Below are 21,807 nucleotides of genomic sequence, written 5' to 3' on the forward strand. Positions count from 1 at the left end.
TTAGAAATTTTATATTAATTAAAAAAAAAATTTTTTTTATTAATTTTTAAAATTTCTAAATGCACAATTTGTAATTTTTAAATAAACGATTATTTTTATTTCATAAAAAAATATAGAATTCACTTAATTATCATCGTCATTGATTAATCATGTAAATTATTTCATACTTAACTAACTTTTTCGTTCATTAAAAAAAAAAATCGCTTCCTTATCATTGCAAGTGTGCAAATAGTAATCGAATTATTCGGACCTTTTTTTAAAAATTTCATCAATGTTAATTAACAACTAACCAGTTTATTGTACTAATTTTTTTATCGATGTTAATCGTTCCCTAATCGTTTACCTTCCTGCATTAATGAAGAATTAAAGATTATGAAAAATCTATGTAATAAAAAAAAAAAATGTTTGCGAATGACGTACTGTGTCGTATTAAATTTCCTACTGCATTTAAAAATGTATTTAAGATACTATATGTTGATGATAGTTTCATATCATGTCGAAATTGAGAATGTTGATGGGCATGTTATTGTTTCCTTTGTGAAATCTGTGATTATTGTGGCAAAATTATTTATTTTAATTCAATTTTTTTCAATAGCTTGGTATGATATCGGGTTGAGTCAGTATCAGGCAGAACGTCAGGATACTGAGTTGGAACGAGTGTTTGATGAGAGACACCACAACATGTCTCAGGGTGTTGGAATAGCTACTGAACATCATGGGCAGAAGACTTTCAAGGAACCGGAGACCGAGTGGCAAAAGTCTATCAAGACTAAGAGGAATGAAGAGGGCTATTACAGCAAACTGATGGACCTTGAAGAAGAACAGCTGCTTAAAGAAGCCAGGTTGAGAGAATCTAGTCATCAGTTTGCTATTCCTGGGGAAAAAATTGTCAGTAATTCGGTGGCCAAGGGAATGGCACAGAAGTATCAAGATAATTTGTAAGTAATATTGTAATAATTTTATGTTAATTACAATATTTCATAACGTACACTGAAAAAAAAAAATTGCCTTAAATCAAGAGAAAAATTCTTGATCGAAGAAAATAATTTTGAAGAGTTTCATTGTCTTGAATCAAGACGAAAAATTCTTAAATTGAATAAAATTCACTAAAACCAAAAAAAATTTGTTAGATTAAGAATTTATTTACTTAAATCAAGAAAATAAAATTCTTTAAAATTATTTACTTGATTCAAGTAAATTTTTTTTCTGTGTAGAAATCAGTAAACACTTTGAAATTTTTGAATTTTAATTATCAAATGAATTAATTTTTTTAAATTATTAAAAAAATTCCATTGTTTTTTTTTTTAACAATTTCTACGTGTTAAATTAAAAAAAATTTTTTTATTAAAATTAATTGATAAAAAAAAAATCCTAAAAATGATTAAATGTCTTTTAATTTTATTATTACACAAAAAATGTTAATACAAAAAAAAAATGATACTGAAATCAACAGACATCTGACACAATTAAAAAAATTTTTCTTAATTCTTACAAGTGGAATTTTTGTTATAAAAAAAAAACAAAAACTTTGAGAAATATAATATATAATAATGTTGATTAATAAGTGACTGTTAATGTGTTTAATTTAAAAAAATTTCAGACAAACAAGTACCCAGGAGACGACAGTAGTTCAACCACCACCAGTCAGACAAGTAAAGAAATTCACCACCAAAGTCGATATCGACTCTGAAAGAATAAAAGAAAGTGGAAAATATCCACCAGGTCCTACTGAATCGGCAGTTCACGGTCGAGAAGTCCACATTGCGAAATCAAAACAAACCCAGAAAGAGGTGAAAGGTGACACGGAGATAACAAGAAAAATTACCGCAACTGAGACAACAGAAGTCGAGCACAAAGCTAAGACTCATGAGCGCGTAGTTCAAGGTCAAGTTAAGCCGGCAGTACCACCGGTGTTCACCAAAAAAATTCAACCGTGCAGAGCATTCGAGCAGGAGCAAGCCAAATTCGAAGTCGAGTTTGATGGAGATCCTTTGCCAACTATCAAGTGGTACCGCGAAGACTTCCCGATCCAAAATTCGTCTGACCTTCAAATTTACACATTCAGTACCAAGTCCGTGCTGATTGTCCGCCAAGTATTTATGGAGGACTCTGGAGTCTTCTCAGTAGTCGCTGAAAACCGCGGAGGCAAGGCTAAATGCAGCGCTAATTTGGTTGTTGAAGAAAGAAGACGCCAGCCCGGAAGAGGTGGAATTGTTCCACCTAGTTTCTTGACAACTATTCAAAGTAGTTCTGTGCCAACTGGACAACTCGCCAGATTTGACGCTAAAGTCAGCGGTACCAAGCCTCTTGATGTCTATTGGCTCAAGGTACGATCAATTTTAGAAAATTTATTCCACTATTTTTTTTTTTTTTTTTTTTTTGTGTTTTATTAAATTCTGCAACATCTCTAGAATATTGTCCTAAAGTTTCAAATCGATCCGAATAATAGTTTCGGAGATACAGTTTTAAAAAATTGCGCGCTCAAGGCGCTGTTATATTGAAATTCAAAACTTTAAGCGCGTTTTTCTCAAAACTATGTTTTCAAAAACGATACCCACGATTCCTCGAGAACTACTCAACCGATCTTGATGAAATTTCAGACAGGTCTTTGAGATTTAATTTACAAGGTCTTGAACGGAAGATTTTTTTTTTTTTTTTTTTTTTTTCAATTACAACTATTTAAAAAAAAAAAATCGTGAAATTTTTGTAGAAAACAGTAATTTTTGAAGAAAATAAATTTACTTTTAATTTTAATTACAGAACGGTAAAAAAATAACTACAGACATCAGATACAAGACTCTAGAGGAAGACAACACCTACACGCTTTTAATTCTGGAAGCGGTTCCAGAAGACACTGGTAAATACGAGTGCGTAGCAATAAATAACGCTGGAGAAGCACGTTGTGAAGCTGACTGCATCGTTCATGGTGCTGAGTCGCCGTCATCACTAAAGCCATCTAAACCATCTACCCCAGGAGTTGAGAAAGCACCGACTGTTCTTGAGCCACTCAAAGATCAGACCATCAAAGAAGGCGCAGCTGTTGCCTTTGCGTGCAAAATCAATGGCAAGCCAATTCCTTCTGTACAATGGAAGAAAGGAGACAAGGTAGCAATTTAATTTTTTTATAAAATTATTTATTTTTTTTTTTTTTTTACGTAATAATTTCTCGATGGAAGAAATAATAAATGTGTAATTTTTTTTTAAAGATTATCAAGCCTTCAAAATACTTCCAAATGCAAAAAGAAGGTGACCGCTGTACTCTGAGGATTTCTGAAGCTTTCCCAGAAGATGAAGGTGTTTATAAATGCATTGCTAAGAATCCTGTGGGTGAAGTAACTACATCAGCTAATCTTCGAGTATTAGGTAATAATATGTCTTAAATATTTTTTTATGATATAATTATTTTTATTATCAATAAAAATCAGTAAATATTTACAAGTGGGGTCAATTATTTTAAGTTTTATTTTTTTTAATTAAATTTTTATTTGATTTTATTTTTTTCTTCCACGATATTTTTTTTTTCTTAAATGCGCTGTAAAAACAAGCAGAATCAGTAAAAAAAAATTGAAAAATGTTAATTTTTTACCTAGATATGGCTAAAAATAGGGTGGACCACCCTACTTGTAAATAATTACCTAAAAAATTGATCGATAATTGTATTAATCGTTTTTTTTTTCTTTAAAAATTTAGCGCCCGATAGTACAGATGTGTTACCAAAATTAACACCTCTGAAGGATCAAATTGTCATGGAAGGACAGCCAGCTCAATTTAAAACACAAATTAGCCCACCAAAACTTAAACCAACTGTCCAATGGTACCGCGAAGGTGCATTGATACCACAATCTCCAGATTTTCAGGTAAATAAAATTTTTTTTCGCACTTTTATTTTATTAGATAAAAATTTTAAGGTGCCTGATAATGTCAGAATAAAACTGACGAAACGTCGCATGTTAAAATAAATGAAATAAAAAACATAAGATCATTTTGGTCTACAACATCCTGATTTAAATTAATTATATTAGAAATTTGAAACGTAATTTAATGAGAATTTTTTTTTTTTAAATGCTCATCTTTGGGAAGAAATCATATTTAAATATATTAATTATTATTTGCAGATGATTCATGAAGGTAACAACGCAGTTCTTCTTATCGCAACAACATATGAGGAAGACTCTGGAGTTTTCACCTGTCGTGCGACAACATCCGCTGGTACCGTGGAAACCTCAGCTAAGCTCATCGTAAAAAGTAAGATGTAAAAACAAAAACAAATCCAAATTAATCGCTAACCCTAATGATGTGATAACGAATGCTTTCTCTCCTTTTCCATAAGAATATAATAAAAAAAAAATCAAAGGAAGAGAAAGAAATACTGAAGAAATGGATATTATATTTTTATTTCGGTGTCGTTGCTTAGTTTATTTAAAAATTATTTATTAAAATTACTTACAAGTTATAAACTAGTCGTTTGACAGTTAATTAAAGACGCGTCGGGCAGTTTTCTGTTGTTTCTAAATTATTTATTAACTAATATTTTTAATAACTTAAGTTTAAAGTTATGAGGAAAGAAAACAAGTGGGTGGTCCAAGTTCAATAAATTTAAAATAAATGTGGTGCTCATATATATATATATATATATATATATATATATATATATATATGAAAAAAATACAATTGTTTTTTTTTTTCAACTAGTTAAAATTCAAGGAAAAAGATAATTATAAAAATAGCGAAACGTAAATACTTAACATCGAATTCATTTAAAATCTTGTTTCTTGTTTTTAACCACTTGAAAAAAAAAATTACGAAATGTTTAATAAAAAAATATATGAAGCTTGAAAAGAAAACAAATAATCTTAATAAAAACACAAGTGGAGTTATTAACTCATTTATTTATAGTCATGCAACCGAATAATATTTTAATTAATAATTATTAAATATTTATTATATTAATAAAAGATTAAAAAAAATATATATACATGAAAATGAATATTTAAATTCATGCAAGTATAAAATATCGGGATTATATATTTAGTAATAATGCGTTTTAATAATAATAATAATTAATAAACTAATTACTACATAAAAATATTTATTTCTGTACACAATGGAATTATCCAAATAAAAATATGCTTTGTGCAATAATAAAACAAACAAATTTATATAAATACACATAGACATAGACATCAATATACATTTAGATTTATATATAGATAATATATTTATAAATTAGTTTTTTCATAACTGGTGTCTCAGCAAATTATTATACCGTAATACTCATTTACAACTGCATCGTTACATTGTCAACAAGTCGGCGTCAACCCAAGATATCTTCTCCAATATCAACATCAACAAAAACATTATTATTAGTATTAATATATATATTTATATAATAAATAAGAGAGAAAGAGTCAAAGAAGAAATGAAAAATTTTTAGTAATTATTCATTTTTAATATTCTTCTTTAAATTACTCTAAGAATTCTTTTTAATACGGTGCAGAAATGTAAAAAAAAATTTTGTACGCCCGTATGGCTCCCAGGATCTACCTCGGATGCCATAAAGGCTTACAATAAAAATTCTATTTTTTTTTCTAAGTCCAAAAAAATTTTTAGTTAGGAGAAAATTTTTTTTTCTGCATTTTTACACGTTTCATACAAAAATACGTCGGTTCTCAATAAAAAATTTTTTTATACACCCTTATGGCATCCGAGGTGGGCCCCGGGAGCCATAAGGGCGTATGAAAAAAAAATTTTTTTTTGAAATCAACGAATTTTTGTATGAAACGTGTAAAAATGCAAAAAAAAATTTTTTCTTTTAACAAAAAATTTTGTTTGGACTTAAAAAAAATAATAAAATTTTTATTATACGCCCTTATGGCATCTGTAACGCGATATATTCATTATTGAAATTAATGACTGTTTAAATTGATTTAACTGTGTTTTTTCAACCACCCGTGATCCTGATATTACTCTAAGAATTATATTCAGAACAAAATATTTCTTCTTTCGTAAATAAACCTGTAATAAAAAAGTAAAAGAGTTTCCACGAATTATCCCGTATTTAAAACACATAATATCATAATATCATACCTTCAACTGAAGTACCGCCTTCTGATGTACGTGCCGTGTGCACTTGTAGCTAGGCTTAGCTTCTCAACTTATGCTATTTCTGCCCGCGTGACGTGTATTACATTACCTATCTATATTTGGCTGCGCTCAAGAGATGGCAAAGCACGTATAGTACCTCAACAGCCCTCCGGTGGTTAATAAAAACCTCCTTTAATTATTACATTTTTTTTTTTTTTAATTTAATTGCAAAGAAGAAATAATATACAAGAACTAAAAGTTTAGCGCTAAAGCAGAAGAAGAAAAATATTTACGCACAATGGGCACACGTCTTCACGCTCTCTGATTCCCCTAAGTGCGTGCAGATCCACCGTTATGAATCGCGCTATTAAATCTTAAGTAAAGTAAAAAAATTGCTGTATTAAATATGAAAAAAAAAACAATATTTCTTCAAGGTTGATAAATATTTATTTCTTCTTTTGAATCTCCTTGTACTCTTTCTCTCTTGAGTTAATTATTGTAAAAATAATAATATTATTATTATTATTAAATATTGGAGTTTTAATGAAGAAATCAGCGGCCTTGAAAGCGGCCACCTGAAGACGATACATGACGTATTAGTGAGTAAAAACAATCTGAGTGAATCATGAAAATTCGAACCGAGGACAAAAAAATTGATAGCGTATTTGTGGATTGCCGTACAAACGCACATGATTGAAAAGAATTATGAAAATCTTATAGGACGAGAAGGTGGAGGTGAATAAGGAGAGAAGCTCGTGGACCTATTTCGGAAAAGCCCCGGCTTAGCTGGGTTGCGGTGATTCAGTAGTCCAGAAATAAGTAGACACACATGTCAGCGTACTCTCTCACTCTCTTTATCTTTTATTTAATGTATCTCTTCTCTGGAGGGAAAAGAAGAGATGATGATATTCTCGGCTGCGGTCAATTCCTCTACTCTCAAGACTGCGGACGTGCTCTTACACCGTCTGCTAAAGATTACAACGCTCAAATCTCGAGAGATTATAATAAATGAGGGACACTTTGAAAAAAAATTTTTTTTTTTAATACATGGGTTTTTTTATATTTTTATTATGAAAAGTTAATCGAATAAATAAATGATGATGGTTATTTCTTCGGAAGTCGATTTATGAATAAAATTTATTTTATCATTCATGTACATATTTTTTTGTTAAGTCTTAAATTATTAAATTAAAATTAATATTAAAAATAATAAAATATAATAATAACGAAAGAAGAATATAGTTTTAAAATTGATTAAGCAGAAAATTAATTTTAATTTAATTGCAAAGTTAATTGCACTGAATTTTTAGTTTAAAAAAAAAGTAAACAACTTGGACCACCGACACAATTATTTTTGTAAGATAAATAACACAAGTATCCAGTTCAAAACCGGCCGACTTCAATAAAATCGTGAATTAAATAATTAAATTCCTTGTAGATTTAATTGAAGACGGCCAGTGTCTTAAAAATACACATTTTCCACTTGTTTAACTGTCAAACACACATTATTAGTTTTTGTAAAAATTTGCACTTAATCCACTGCGAAATTGTGAGAAATATTTATTAATATTAAAACTTGTAAGAAGTAAAGATAAATTTATTTAAAAAGAAAAAGAAAAAAATAAAAACACTAAAGAAGAAATGTAAGATAAATAAAATGTAAAGTAAACTAATTTATAACAGACAGATTCTGATGACTTCCAGCGGAAAACTGCGACGGTTAGCAGTTAAAGTTGATGTAGGGATCTAGAAGCTAAAGAAGTAGGAACTTGTGCCCCTCCACATGCTTAACAATGTCAGAGAGGGAAGATGATGATATGCATCAGACACTCCCACCGCGTCTAATTGCTACTTCTTCTTTTTCTTTTTCTTTTTCATCGGCTACCTTTCCTTCTTATTTTGATTTTTTATTTTTTTTTGCTGATGGAAGAAATAAAAATGAACTCCAGATGTTTATCGCGAACGAAAACAATTATCTAACAATAAAAAGTCGTTTATTTACGAAATTTTTATTTTTGCTCGTATTTCTTCTTTTTATTCATTTTTTTTTCCACATCTAAGCCAACGCGGAAGTTAATTTATATAAATAATTTATTGAGATTGAAAAATTTTAATTAATATTTATTAAGTTGTAATTAAACTTCGAGATTCAATTAAAATAATTATTAACCATAAATTAATATATTTAATTTAATTAAAATTTATAATTGCTTTTTTTTTTTTTTCTTAAAAAATTATTTCTTCTTGAGCATAAAATGAAATTGTTGATGAAAGACGAGCTAAATACTAAAATAAATGAATTAATCATAATTATGTAGTTCATATTCTTAAATTAAACTGTTAATGACTAACAATGTTACGAACTTTTTAGCAAATAATTCTTGTCATTCCGAAAATAAACCGTACCCACGTAAAGAAGTGGAGGAGGTCGCTAATATAACCAACGTGAAGAATAGTATTAAATATATTTATGAATCGTGTGTAATGATGCGAATATGAAAACATGTTTATGTATTATTTAGTATGATAATGAAAATGAGAGCAAATTTTTATTTTTGAATATAAGTAAACAAATAGAATTTTTTTTTTTTTATCTCTCGTGATTGTTTTGTTGCGATATTAATCATGAAAATGTGTAAAGATAAATTTTGCAAACTATTAATGTCAACATAAATTTTATGTCGATATTATTTTCGGATTGAAAAAACTTATAGGAAGAAAATTTTTCAAAAATATCAATTATTTTTTAATGTTTCAAAAAAATTTTTATCAGACAATAAATAAATTTTTTAATTTTTTCTATCGAAAAATTAACCTTTTTTTTTTTTAATTATTCTATTTTTAATAAAAAAAAAAGAGATTGTTTAAAAAAATATTAAAATATAATTTTTATTGTTGAAAAAGTTTAAGACTATAAAATTAAGCAATTAATAAATATTTGTAAAGAAAGTCATGAAGAAATGTACACAGAACAAAATTTTGCGTCAACGCGTCAAAAAATTTTTTACTGCGTAAAATTCATGAAAATCAAGTTAGCCAGCATCTAAAAATTATTATAATTTTTTTTTTATTGAAAAATTATTTAAAAAAAAAATAAAAGAAACAATTTCACATGTAGAAAATTAAAAAAATTACGCATGCAATTTTTTAAAAATATTTTTTTGTTATAATTTAATTATAACTTTATTATTACGTAAAATTAAAATTTTCTTTTCACCAAATATCGATAAAAAATTATGAAGAAAAAAAAAGATGAAGTATTTACGAAATAATTAAAATTTTTAGTCTGTACTATAAATTTAAATCATTAAAATACAAGCGCGATATAACAGATAATTGATGGATCAGTTGTACTAAAAGGACAAGCATTACCTTGATAATTTTTCAATTATTTCGAGACACTGACGATGATAGTTTTACTTAATAAAATAATGGATTCACAGAGATTGCCAGGGTTTGAGGTACGTTAGTTGGCATATTTCCACGGTTCTCGCGTCGGTTTTACATGCATAAATTCTTAAGGCAATTATTATAGACGTGCTCTGAGATGCACATAATTTATTCGTGAACGTGAGTTTCCATGTCTTCAGCATCATTTTTCTCTTCCTTTCAAACATATACATATACATACTGTTAATAGTTTATCGAGCCAAAATCTACGTTCCGATAATATATGATGAACGTATGAAAATCAGGTCGACATTAACGATCTTCGCTCCTAATTAAAATAATATTAAACCAAGTATTTATTGTACACAATTATTACAATTTATCTGTTTAGATCTCTGGATTTTATCAGTCAGTTTCTTGGTAAATTATATTATCCAACATCGCAAACATATATATTATATATTTCAACTAGCCTATGAATTTAGAATTTTATTACAAAATCATTTGATTCTAAATTTACAGTCAATAATTCATTTTATTTTGTAAATAAACTTTCGGTGGTTGCATGCACAAAACACACCGCTGAATAATTTAATATTTAACCTTACGTCATTATAATATTTTAATATAAAACTTAGATATATATTACTATTAAAAAATAATTGCAACATGTATTTTGTAAATTATACAAATCATGCCAACTCAGTCATGATCACGTCCAAATTCTCATTAAAATTAAATACTGAAGGCGGTCATTATATTTTTCACTAAAATTTATCTTCATCACTCATAAATTATTATTCATTTTATGATTCATAATCTGAAGCATTAGGAACTGCCTTACGATCAAAAATTTTTTTTACCTTCACTCTGCAACTTTTTTTATTGTTATATTTTTTTAGTTTATAAAACAAATGTGATTTAAATACCTTTAAAATTAATTTTGAAATTTTTAAAAATTTATTTAATAGAAAAATTTTTGTAGATTGAAAACATGATAATTTTACAAAAAATTCATTATTTACGTCTTTTATTTTTTTAATAAATTCATTTAACTAAGATTTAATTAATATTATGGTAGCCTAATTTCTTTTTTATCTAATTTTTGATCAAATAATTTTTATTTTATTTAATTAATTTACTGAAATAACTACTTTTTTTTTTTTTTTTTTAAATTATGCGTTCATTTATTCGTTAAAAATTAATTTTTGTTTGTATTTCCAAAAAAAATTGTTCATTTATAAATCAATGTATCTCTTTTACAAATTTTTTTCCTTGAATTGTACTTTAAGCTTGGTAATTTTTCCGAATGTATTTAAAATTTTTTAGGTTTTTGTGAATTAATAAAAATGATTAGTTTAAATTCAATTCACATTAGAAATTTTGGATTGTCTAAATTTTATTCCGTAAAATTGTATGATAAACCTGTAATTTAAACCTTCCAGAAAGAAAAGGTGTCTATTACGAAACGGTAGCTCCTGAAGAAATGGGACCAGGTGATAAAACAGGAAGATTACCGACTACCGGTACAAGTGTCGGGGGTATACAACCGGGATTAAATTTCGGAAAACAGGGTGAACAAGTGATCGAGTTAGATGAAGAACGAGTACCTCTTGACACTCCTATGCAACCCGGAGACGAGTCTCTCCCCTGGAGACAAGGTAGAGTTGCCCATCGGGCGCGTCCAATGCAAGTCACTCCTTGGAGAGCGACAAAGCCTAAATCGAGTGATGTTTCCGTGGACAAACTCCAAGATCGCGTTTCTGAAGTGAAACCTTGGACAGAAGAAGCGGTTGTGCTCAAAAAAGCACCGCAGGTAGTTCGAGAAATTCCAAGAGAGAAGTTGGAAGAAGTTGAATTGAAGGCTTCGAAAATTGAGAAGAGAGAGATGGTAAAAGAAACACTCGAGACTGTTGAGTTGAAACCGGTTGTCAAAGATACTAAGCAGGATAAAATTATAGAGCGGCTTTTGCGCGAAGAGTATGTCGAAGAAGAAGACATATCACTTATTGACGTTTCGCGCAGTGAGAAAATTGAAGTTAGTCAGAAGATAAAGCCATGGACTGAAGAAAAAGTCGCATTAAAGCCTTCTAAAGTCGAGCGGAAAGAAATACCGAAAGAAACTGTTGAAGATGTTCAATTGAAACCGGCCAGGCCTGAGAAGAAAGAGATTGAGAAACCTAGTCTAGAAAAAGTAGACTTGAAGCCTGTTACTAAAGTGACCAAGATTGATAGAAAAATAACAGAAACTGGGGAATTTGTTGAAGAAGAAGACTCGGCATTTCTTGATAGGTCAGAAAAAGTCCAAGTGTCTGTTGGAAGTCTACCTCAAGCGAAGCCGTGGACAGAAGAAAAGATAGCGCTGAAAAAATCAAAGCCTGTTAGGAAAGAAATCCCCAAGGAGTCGATTGAACCGGTCGAACTGAAACCTGCCAGACCAGAAAAACGAGAAATAAGGAAGCCGAGTATCGAAAAAGTTGAACTGAGACCTGTTGTCAAGGATGTTGTAGAGGAAAGAAGTTTAACTTCGGAATATTACGAAGAAGATGATTCTTCATTGATGGAGGTCTCTGAGATATCTGAGGACATTTCGATTCGAAGGGTTAGACGACCTGAGAGAGTTTCTGGGGAATTTGTTCAAGAACGACCGGATCAACCTAAGCCTTGGACTGAAGAGAAGATAGCCTTGAAGAAGTCTAAGCCTGTGCGCAAAGAAATCCCTAAGGAGAGTATTGAGACAGTGGAGCTCAAGCCAACTAAAGTTGAGAAGAAAGAAATAAGAAAACTTAGCATTGACAAGGTTGAATTGAAGAAGGTCACTCAGGAAATTGATACGAAAATCAGCAGCACGAGTGATTATGTAACTGAAGAAGATATTACGTTGTTAGAAATATCTGAAGATGTGTCTATCAAACAAGTGAAGAGGCAGAGGCCAGAAAGAACTGAAGTAGTTGCTAAAGTTGATGAAGTTAAACCGTGGACTGATGAAAAGATATCGTTGAAGCCTTCGAAACCTGTCAGGAAGGAGGTTGTCAAAGAAACAATAGAGACTGTTGAATTGAAGAAGGCCAAACCTGAGAAGAAAGAGATCAGGAAGCTGAGTATTGAGCAGGTTGATTTGAAACCAGTTACTAAAGAGGTGGTTGTTGAAAAAACCGAAGTTACTACTGCAGATTTTCGTATTGAGGAAGATACTAGTTTGTTGGATGTTTCTAGAAAGGAGAGAGTTGAGATTTTTAGAAAACCCGAAGGCCCAAAACCGTGGACTGAGGAGAAGATAACTTTGAAGAAATCGGTGCCTGTTAAGAAAGAAGTTCCCAAGGAGACGTTAGAAACTGTCGAGTTGAAACCTACGAAGGTTGACCAGAAGGAAGTAAAGACGATAGAAAAAATTGAGTTGAAGAAAGTGGTTAAAGACACTGAGGAGGTTGAGGTTACGGAAAGGTATATAGAAGAAGATGTTACCACCAGGTTAGATGTTTCTAAAGTTGAGAAAGTTGAAGTGAGTTTGACTAGGCCTGATCAACCGAGACCGTGGACTGAGGAGAGAGTAACTTTGAAAAAATCGAAGCCGATTGAAAAGGAAATTGTTAAAGAGACGCTGGAAACTGTTGAGCTTAGACCCTCGAGGCCGCAGAAAACGGAAGTTGTCAAAGAAAGTTTAGAGGTTGTAGAATTGAAGCCCGTTAAGAAAGAAGTTGCTGTGAGGGAGGAAAAAACTGTTACGGATTCTAGAACGACGTTTGTTGAGGAAGAAGATACGAAGTTGATTAAGGTGACGAGAGATGAAGTTACTGTTGAGGATCGTATGACTGAAGAGACTAAAGTTTCATGGAGGATGGGTAAGAAGAAACCGTCTGAGGCTCCTTATCGAGAAGAAGAGGATTCTGAGTTTCTGCAGGTTGATAAAAGGGAAGACGTCACTGAAACAACCAAGAAAACTGAAGAGATTCCGGTACCTTGGGCACGAGGAAAGAAGATCAAGGAATTAAAACCTGAAAAAGTTCCTGATGATAAAGTGGAAGAAAAACCCGACGAAGTTTCGCAGGTCCCGTGGATTCGTGGAAAAAAGAAGCCAAAAGAGGTTGTGACGAAGGTAGACCAGGTTGAACAAGAGGACACGACGTTGCTGCAAGTGGATAGGACTGAAGAAGTTATTGAAAAGAAGGAGGAAGTTGCTGTTCCGTGGTTGAGGGGGAAGAAGAAACAGCTTAAGCCAGAAGAAGTCAAACCCGATGAGAAACCTGAAGAAGAACAGCCTTCAGAGACTTCTCAGTTGCCTTGGATGCGTAAGAAGCCTCGTAGAGTTATTGAAAAGAAGGAGGAACAGGTTGAGGATATTAGATCTGTGGCTTTGAAACCTGTGAAGAGGGAGAAGAAACCAGAAGAACGGGAGGAGAAGGAGGAAATTGTACTAAAGCCTGTGAAACGATTACCGAAAGAAGAGGAAACTACGGAAGAGATCAAGTTGAAACCTGTTCCGAAAGAAAAGCCTGAAGTGGTTCCTCAGAAGGTTGAAGAACTGCCTGAAGAGGAGAAACCAATGGAACTCTCTGTAGCACCATGGCAGCGGAAACAGAAGCCGAAGATGGTAAAGAAAACGATATCGGTTGAAGAAAAACCAGATGAAGTTGAGGAGGTCACAGAGGTTTCTGAAATGGAAATCATGCAATTAAAACCCAAAAAAGTTGTAGAAAAGACTGTCATCAAAGAACCAGAAGTTGAAGACTGGAAATCTGTGAGTTTGAAACCTACTAAGCGGGTCCAGAAGCCTGAAAAGCAGGAAGAAAAAGAAGAAATTACGTTGAAACCTGTGAAACGCTTACCGAAAGAAGAAACTACAGAAGAAATTAAGTTGAAACCTATTCCAAAAGACAAGCCTGAAGTCGTTCCACAGAAAGTTGAAAAACTACCTGAAGAAGAGAAACCAATGGAACTCTCAGTGGCGCCATGGCAACGTAAACCGAAGCCAAAGATGGTAAAGAAGACGATACCGGTTGAAGAGAAGCCAAATGAGGTTGAAGAAGAGGTTAAAGAGGTTTCCGAAATGGAAATAACACAGTTGAAACCTAAGAAGGTTGTGGAAAAGACTGTTATTAAAGAAGCAGAGGTTGAAGACTGGAAATCTGTGAGTTTGAAACCTACCAAGCGGGTTCAGAAGCCTGAGGAGCGTGTTGATAAAGAAGAAATCTCATTAAAGCCTGTCAAACGTTTGCCGAAAGACGAGGAGAGTCAGGAAGAAATAAAGCTTAAGCCCATTCCTAAGAAAGAAAAACCTGAAGAAGAAAAACCTAAGGTAGAACTTGAACCGAAGAAGGTCGAAGATGTTCCGCAAGAGATTCCCGAAGAGAAAACTCAGCTTCCGTGGATACATGGAAAGAAGAAACCTAAAGTACAGGAGATTCAGGATGAAAAGAAACCTGAAGAAGTTCCTAAACCTTCGGAAGAAGTGACTGAAGAAGTCGAAAAGACACAGGTTACTTGGAGAAAACCGAAAAAAGAAAAACCAGAGGAAGAAAAGCCTGAAGAGGTTAAGTTGAAACCTGTCCAACGGCCCAAGCCAGAGGAAGAAAAATCGGAGGAAGTTAAGCTTAAGCCCATTCCACGTAAACCGAAGCCAGAAGAAGAAAAGCCTGAGGAGATCAAATTGAAACCTGTCCAACGGCCTAAACCAGAAGAGGAAAAACCTGAAGAGGTGAAACTCAAACCCATTCCAAAGAAACCAAAAGTAGAGGAAGAAAAACCAGAGGAGGTGGTTTTAAAACCTGTTAAGGTTCCTGAAAAAGTAGAACAACCGGAAGAAGAAAAGCCTGACGAAGTATCTATGAGTCCTTGGAGGCGCGATAAAAAACCAAAGAAAGAGATCGTGCCGGAAACAAAACCAGTGGAAATTCCTGAGGAGGTTATTGTAGAAAAAGAAGAAGAAGTTATTACAACAATACGAACTGAAAAGAAACCAAAGAAAACGAAAAAGATCGTTGAGTTCAAAGATGAAGTTGAAATAGTTTCGATAGATCAGCAAGAAATTCAACAAGAAGTACTTCAAACTGAAGAAGTAATAAAGTCTGAAGACCAAGTAGATGAAGTCCAAGAAGTCTCCGAAGTATCGTGGAGAAAAACTAAAAAACCTAAACCAAAGAAACCTGAAGAAGTCCCAGTACAAGTTCCTCAACCTGTTGAAGAACAAGAAACAATCATCGAAGAAAAGACTGAAGACACAATTACGCTTAAACGAGGTAGAAAAATTGTTAAACCTGAAGAAGAAAAGCCTGAAGCAATTGAACTTAAACCTTTGGAAGCAAAACCAATCCCAGAACAGCCGGACGAGACAACTGAAACGAGCACAGAAGGTGTTACGATAACAAAGAAAAAGAATACTATACAGGTTGCCGAAAAGGCCGTAGAAATTCAGGAAGAAAAACGCGTAGATATTGTTGAAAAATCTAAACGGAAACAGAAAATTCAAATGGACATTCCAATTCCCGATAAAGACGTCGCACCCAGATTTATTCAGAAACTCCAGCCAATTATTTCTGAGCCAAATGAACCCGTGAAATTTACTTGTACCGTAGTTGGTCATCCAACACCTGCGATCACCTGGTACCGAAACGAACAAGAACTGCATGCTACCGAAAAGTACACCATGACTGTCGTTGAAACTACCGCATCTTTAGAGATAGTCAGAGTTACAGAAGAAGATGTTGGAATGTACACTTGCCGCGCTTCCAATCCTGCTGGCACTGCCGTATCGACAGTCAATCTCGTCATCTTCGGTACGACTGATGATTTTGCGCGTGAATTTTGCGTGAAAGGCTTTCTGATTACTAATTCGCGATTTCTTCTTTCAGGATAACTGTTTTCGTTTTGTTTTATTCTTTAATATCTTAATCATACTTTTGTTTTTTCCAGAATGCATGAACGATTGATTTTTCTCAATATTTTTGGGAACAAAAAAGTTAATACTGGTTATTTCTTACAGAAAAAGAAGAAGAAGGAGTAGCTCCGCATTTCGCAACTCCAATAAAGCCTCTTATGGTCCAAGAACATCAACCCGCGACGTTAGAATGCGTCGTAACAGGTACTCCAGCACCAGAAGTTAAGTGGTACCGCAAGGAAATAGAAATCAAGCCTCAAAAGGGCACTGAGATAACATTCAATCCCGAAACTGGTGAAGCTAAGCTGACAATTCTTGAGCCTACACCTCAAGATGAGACAATCTACCGCGTCAGAGCGGTGAACAAGTTTGGCCGAGCTGAATGCCGTGCTAATTTGCTCATCAGCAATGCAGTTGTCGTGACGAAGCCTGAAGTAATGCATGCACCGAAAATCACCAAACCAGTTCCCGCTTTGATAGCTCATAAGGGCAAGCCATTGGTTCTTACCGCAGAGTTCGAGAGCACTCCTAAACCCGAAGTCAAGTGGTTCAAAAATGGCGTAGAGTTGGCTCCAACTGACAGACAAGTCATCTCGATCTACGAAAATACCGCTGAGCTGACCATTTCTGACGTGACCAAAAAAGATTCCGGAAAGTACGAGATCAGAGTTCAAAATCCCGTGGGTGAAGCAAGAAGCTCTGGCTCAGTGGCTGTGAGAGAACGGGAAGAAATAGTTGATGAGACTGAAGACAGACCAAAGGCTCCGTGCTTCATTGAACCTTTACGACCTCAGATTGTTAGCGTCGGAGAAGTCGTTATCATGGAGGCCGTAGTCGACTCTTATCCTACTGCATCATTCCAATGGTTCCATGACAACAAACCGTTAGAGTCTTCTCCAGCTGTGAGGATTGTCACCAAGGACAACAGGTCCATTTTGCTGGTCAAGGAGATCAAGCCAGAAGAAGCTGGTGGCTACACATGCAGGGCTGAGAATGTAGTCGGCTCAGTTACGTGCACGGCCAGTGTTAATATCATGGAAGTCACCTGGGAAGAAACGACTGAACTTGCGTCTCCGACGTTTGTAAAGAAGCTATCACCAGTTCGTGTGATGGATGGAGAGAGTGTTGATTTAACGTGCGTTGTCAAAGGCAAGCCTACACCTAAGATCCATTGGTACCATGACGACAAGCCTATCAAGGAAGGCAAGGAAATTACTATCTTGCAAGACACTGAAGGAGTTTGTAGTCTTGCTATTACTGAAGTCTTTCCGGAGGATGCTGGAGAGTACACTTGTCGCGCTGTTAATCCTGTTGGTGAAGCTGTTTGTACGACTTCGCTTATTGTTGAAGGTAATTTGGTGATAAATTTGGCAAAATTGAAGGATTGTTGGTAATTTTTTGGTTTATTTGTTTGTTTAGCGTACGAGTACGTTCCGGATTCAGAGATTGCTTCTTCAGCAGTTGCTGGATCACTAATCAGTGGTTCTGAGGAAGACCTTCTCTCTCCAAAGGTAATTTATCAATTTAGTATGCTTGGATAATTATTGCTAGGGTAATATAAGACGAGTTGTAAAAAATTACTATGTTAGAAAAGGGATGAAAAATCATGTGATTATTAAATTTGTTTTGAAGGAGGCTCCTCTATCTGATACTGATACAGAGGACTCAGCACCGGAGATTATTAAAACACTTCCTCAGTTAATTCCGGCTAAAGATGGAGAATTGACTCGGTAAATAATTTATAAATTGAGTAGTTCAACTATTAGCTACAAGCTTCTTTTGCAATGGTTTTTTAAAAATTATTTTCTGTTAAAGATTGGAAGTAAAGGTAAAAGGTAAACCAAAACCAGAAGGCAAATGGTATAAACAGGGTATTGAAATAAAATCTTCACAAGAATTCCAAATAGAAGAGTTTGAAGACGGTACATCTGTATTAACGATCGCTGAAACTTATCCCGACGATACCGGTGAAATCGTTTTTGAAGCACTCAATCCACTGGGTGTTTCAACTACTACCACGTATTTATCTGTTGAAGGTATTGATTATAAATATTTATTATTAATGATATTATACACTGTAAAAATTTGCGGAGTAGATGATTTTTAATTGATGATTTTTGATATATACTCGAATGTTCTTCGAATAAAAATTTATATTTCTCCCAAAATCACTTCACAGAAAAAAAAATCCAGATTTTCTCCGTAAACTTCTTATTTTATTTTTTCACTCCAATACTCCGAGTAAAAATTCACTCGCGATTTTTTACAGTGTACTTACCAAAGCAAAAATATTATAAAAATAAATAGCTAATAAAATTTTTTATAATTTTATAAGTTTTCAGATTCTACAGCTTTGCTTCAAATGTTATCCTTGTATCCTCTACCCCTTACTTTCTCAAACTTTTCTCACACTTTTCAAACACGCTACAAAGCACCATATAATCATAATTATATTAATTAGCGTAATTACCAATACAATATAATTGGCCAGAATATTCATACTAATATATAAACGGTTTGTAATTAACAGGTATTCTCGGAACAAAGGAGTACAGAAAGCCGGAATGGGTAACGCAGATGGAAGAAATGCAAGAGGCATTAAGAGGTAAGGACCGTGTTGATTCAGGTGGTAGCATGTTGAGTGTGCGTGGCTATGACTTTTCCACCGACAGCCTCGACGATCAAGCACTCAGAGAAGATGCGCTCTCGTCTCACCGGGACAGTTCCACAATAATCAGCGAATTTTCTTCAACAAAAACGCTCATGAATATCGAAGAAGACAATAAAAAAATTTTCGAAGACATTGTCGAGAGCCCAAAGAGTCTCAAAAGTTTCTTCTTATCCCGTAAAAGTGCCGAGAATTTAATTGATCATGAAAAAGAATCTCTCGATAAAGAAGAAGTTGTTGGTAAAAAAGAGCGAAGAGTCAAGAAACAGTTGTCGTTGAAAGAAACGAGAAGAAAAGACAAAGATACAAATTTAAGATCGCCAAGTCCTGGACAAAGATCTGAAGAAAAGGCGAAAATTATTTCAAGATCTAAACGCGATTCTTTTGGCAATACAAAGTCTAATTCTTCTGTAAGAAAAAGTTCTTCTGGGTCGATAAGAAAATCATCTCCGCCTTCGCCTTCGCCTAGTCCATCTCCAATTTCTAGGTCTCCTTCCCCGAGAAAGTTAGCAAGCGAAGTTAAAAACATGAGTAAAATTCAAAGAATTGAACGTACATGCACAAAATTAACTAGGATACGCACACCTCCCCCGCAATCTCTCTCGCCGACCCGTGCCAAGCGTCCAAGAACACTCGAGTCACGCGAAGCGTCTCAATCACCTTCACCGATTCGGAAAAGACAGACTGTTACCAGCTACGCGAAAGAATCCAACAAGCCGGAATTTGAACGGTCTTCTAAGAGCAAGAAGAAATTAAAAATTGAATTAGACTTTGATGAATACCCTCCGATTATTCCAGAACCAGAGCTAGACCAAGAGCAAGGCCGTTCGCATTTTGACAGAAGAGTGTGTAAGGGATATGTCCAAGTACCTGCTCCCAGCTTTTACTTGTCGCCAATTGAAGAAAACAGCGAGACCTCCAGCAGTAGCAGTCGCAGTAGGCGGGAAGAAATTAAGCACGCGCAATTCAGCAGTTTAAAAGAAGAAACTTCTGCTGCTGCTGCTGCTGCTGCTAATAATGAAGATGATAATGGTCGGATTGATAGAGAGCGAGAATTTACACTGCAGACTGAATCCGGAGATAAATATTTTTCTTCGCAGAAGTATCATACGTATCCTAAGTCACGGATTCCGATACTCAGTAAGTCTAATGAGAAGAAACTGAAGATGATGGATCCACGGATGTATCCCTTAGAGCCACGTGAGGTAGATCTAGACGCTTTTCAGCAACTACATACTGCCAATAGTCAAGAAGAATTGCAAGAGTTTTTGTTGCTAGAGAGCCAATGCAGTGGCACTTTGGGACTGGGTGATATGTCCCAAAGCAAAATTTATTATCATGATGAACAGAGCGAAGATGAGAGGGGTACCATGTCAGGTAGCTTTGTGTTTTTTAATAATTTAAGGAGAAATCCCTTTGACGGATTTCTATTGATATAAAACATAGAAATTTTTTTTTATTTCTAAAATATATACGGAAAGAATAAATTTTTTAAATTATAGAATTAAAAATTCCAAATTATGTTATCTTGATTTTATTAATTAATTTATCTTGATTTTTCCTTCTGTCAGAAAAATTCAAAAAACATTTTTTTAGTTTCTAAAGGGATTCTCCTGTTGATCATTTTTTAATTTTTGTTTTCTTTTTGTTTTACTAATTATGCATGATTGTGTTGCTTGTACATTATTAGATTTCTGATAGTGGAGACAGAGCAGCCACACACTTACCAAAAATATCAGGTATTTTATTTTATATTAAAAAAATTATCAAAAAGTGTATAAACATTTATACTTATTATAACAATTTGTTTAAAAATATAACTAACTTTAAATTTTATTATCCTTACAGCTAGTCAACAAGTTCCGAGATTTATCCAAGAAATTACTGATATTTACACAGAAGCAGGTCAGAAGGTTGTTTTCGAGACTATTTACTCAGGAAATCCAGCTCCAGGTAACAAAAAATTTTGAATTCACCAATTTATAAATTTATGGAAGTAATATTTAAATTAATTAAATGTTAATGGTTGTTTTTAGTTGTCGTATGGTTTAAAAATGATAAAATGGTTGCAAGTACAAAGAACGTGAAGGTTAAACTCATTGAAGAAGAAAAGAAAACATCGTTGGTTATTATACATGCGACTCCCGAAGACGAAGGAACTTATGTTTGTAAAGCTACCAGTGACATTGGACTGGCGACTACCAAAGCTAAATTAAAAGTAACTGGTGAGTAATTTGATAATTTTATTTTAATATTCTAATTTTTGTAAGGAGAGAAATTAAGCTTTTTTTTTTTTTTTTTTTTTTTTTTTTCATCAAGGCACTTATGAACTTGGAGAGGATGACTGGGAAGTTGAGGAGCAGCCGGAAGAAATACCAACTAGAAAGAAGAGACAGGAAACTAGGAGAGCCAAAGAAACTAAAGAGAAAATAAAAGCTCTTAAGGTTAGAGTTGAGAAAAGAAAAGAAGCGCAGAGGGAAAAAGCTATTGCTAGTGAACAGCCTGATGATAAGTAAGTTCATTAACTTTATTTCTAAACAATTAAAAATGTTTTTTAGGAAATTTTCAAATTTTTTCGTCCAAGCTAAAAAAATTCCGAATTTAAAGAAAATGACTTTTTCAGATAAATTATTATTTTTTTCGGAGATTAAATAGTCGTCATAATTTTTTTTTCAAAATTTTTGGTTTGAGGAGATTCAAGCGGAAAAGTAAAATTTTTAAAATTTGTAAATTCAATCTACGTAGCCTAATAATTAATAAAAAAATTAAAAAAGATAATAGATCAACAAAT

At 33.2% G+C, this 21,807-nt stretch overlaps 1 protein-coding gene across 12 annotated transcripts in view; it reads left to right on the forward strand.

Moving 5' to 3' along the window:
• Sls (sallimus) overlaps positions 1-21,807 on the forward strand; it is a 94,665-nt gene that overhangs the window by 29,939 nt on the left and 42,919 nt on the right. For 6 of the 12 annotated variants that reach the window (XM_074244853.1, XM_074244859.1, XM_074244856.1 and 3 more), the window contains 15 exons: positions 596-938; positions 1,601-2,327; positions 2,761-3,105; positions 3,207-3,363; positions 3,691-3,857; positions 4,116-4,245; positions 10,920-16,247; positions 16,454-17,698; positions 17,768-17,859; positions 17,981-18,078; positions 18,164-18,384; positions 18,879-18,953; positions 20,865-20,969; positions 21,053-21,241; positions 21,336-21,528. In XM_074244853.1, the coding sequence (XP_074100954.1) occupies positions 596-938; positions 1,601-2,327; positions 2,761-3,105; positions 3,207-3,363; positions 3,691-3,857; positions 4,116-4,245; positions 10,920-16,247; positions 16,454-17,698; positions 17,768-17,859; positions 17,981-18,078; positions 18,164-18,384; positions 18,879-18,953; positions 20,865-20,969; positions 21,053-21,241; positions 21,336-21,528 (9,415 nt within the window). Of the gene's footprint in view, positions 1-595; positions 939-1,600; positions 2,328-2,760; positions 3,106-3,206; positions 3,364-3,690; positions 3,858-4,115; positions 4,246-5,253; positions 5,526-6,804; positions 7,711-9,865; positions 10,321-10,919; positions 16,248-16,453; positions 17,699-17,767; positions 17,860-17,980; positions 18,079-18,163; positions 18,385-18,878; positions 20,394-20,706; positions 20,756-20,864; positions 20,970-21,052; positions 21,242-21,335; positions 21,529-21,807 lie in introns of those variants that run through there. The other 6 variants (XM_074244855.1, XM_074244861.1, XM_074244862.1 and 3 more) reach the window with 6 other exon arrangements.

The sequence above is a fragment of the Cotesia typhae genome, unplaced genomic scaffold (genome assembly GCF_013202065.1).
Source record: "Cotesia typhae breed Kobodo isofemale line unplaced genomic scaffold, CoteBio_Ctyphae contig_44, whole genome shotgun sequence".
NCBI classification, from domain to species: domain Eukaryota; kingdom Metazoa; phylum Arthropoda; class Insecta; order Hymenoptera; family Braconidae; genus Cotesia; species Cotesia typhae.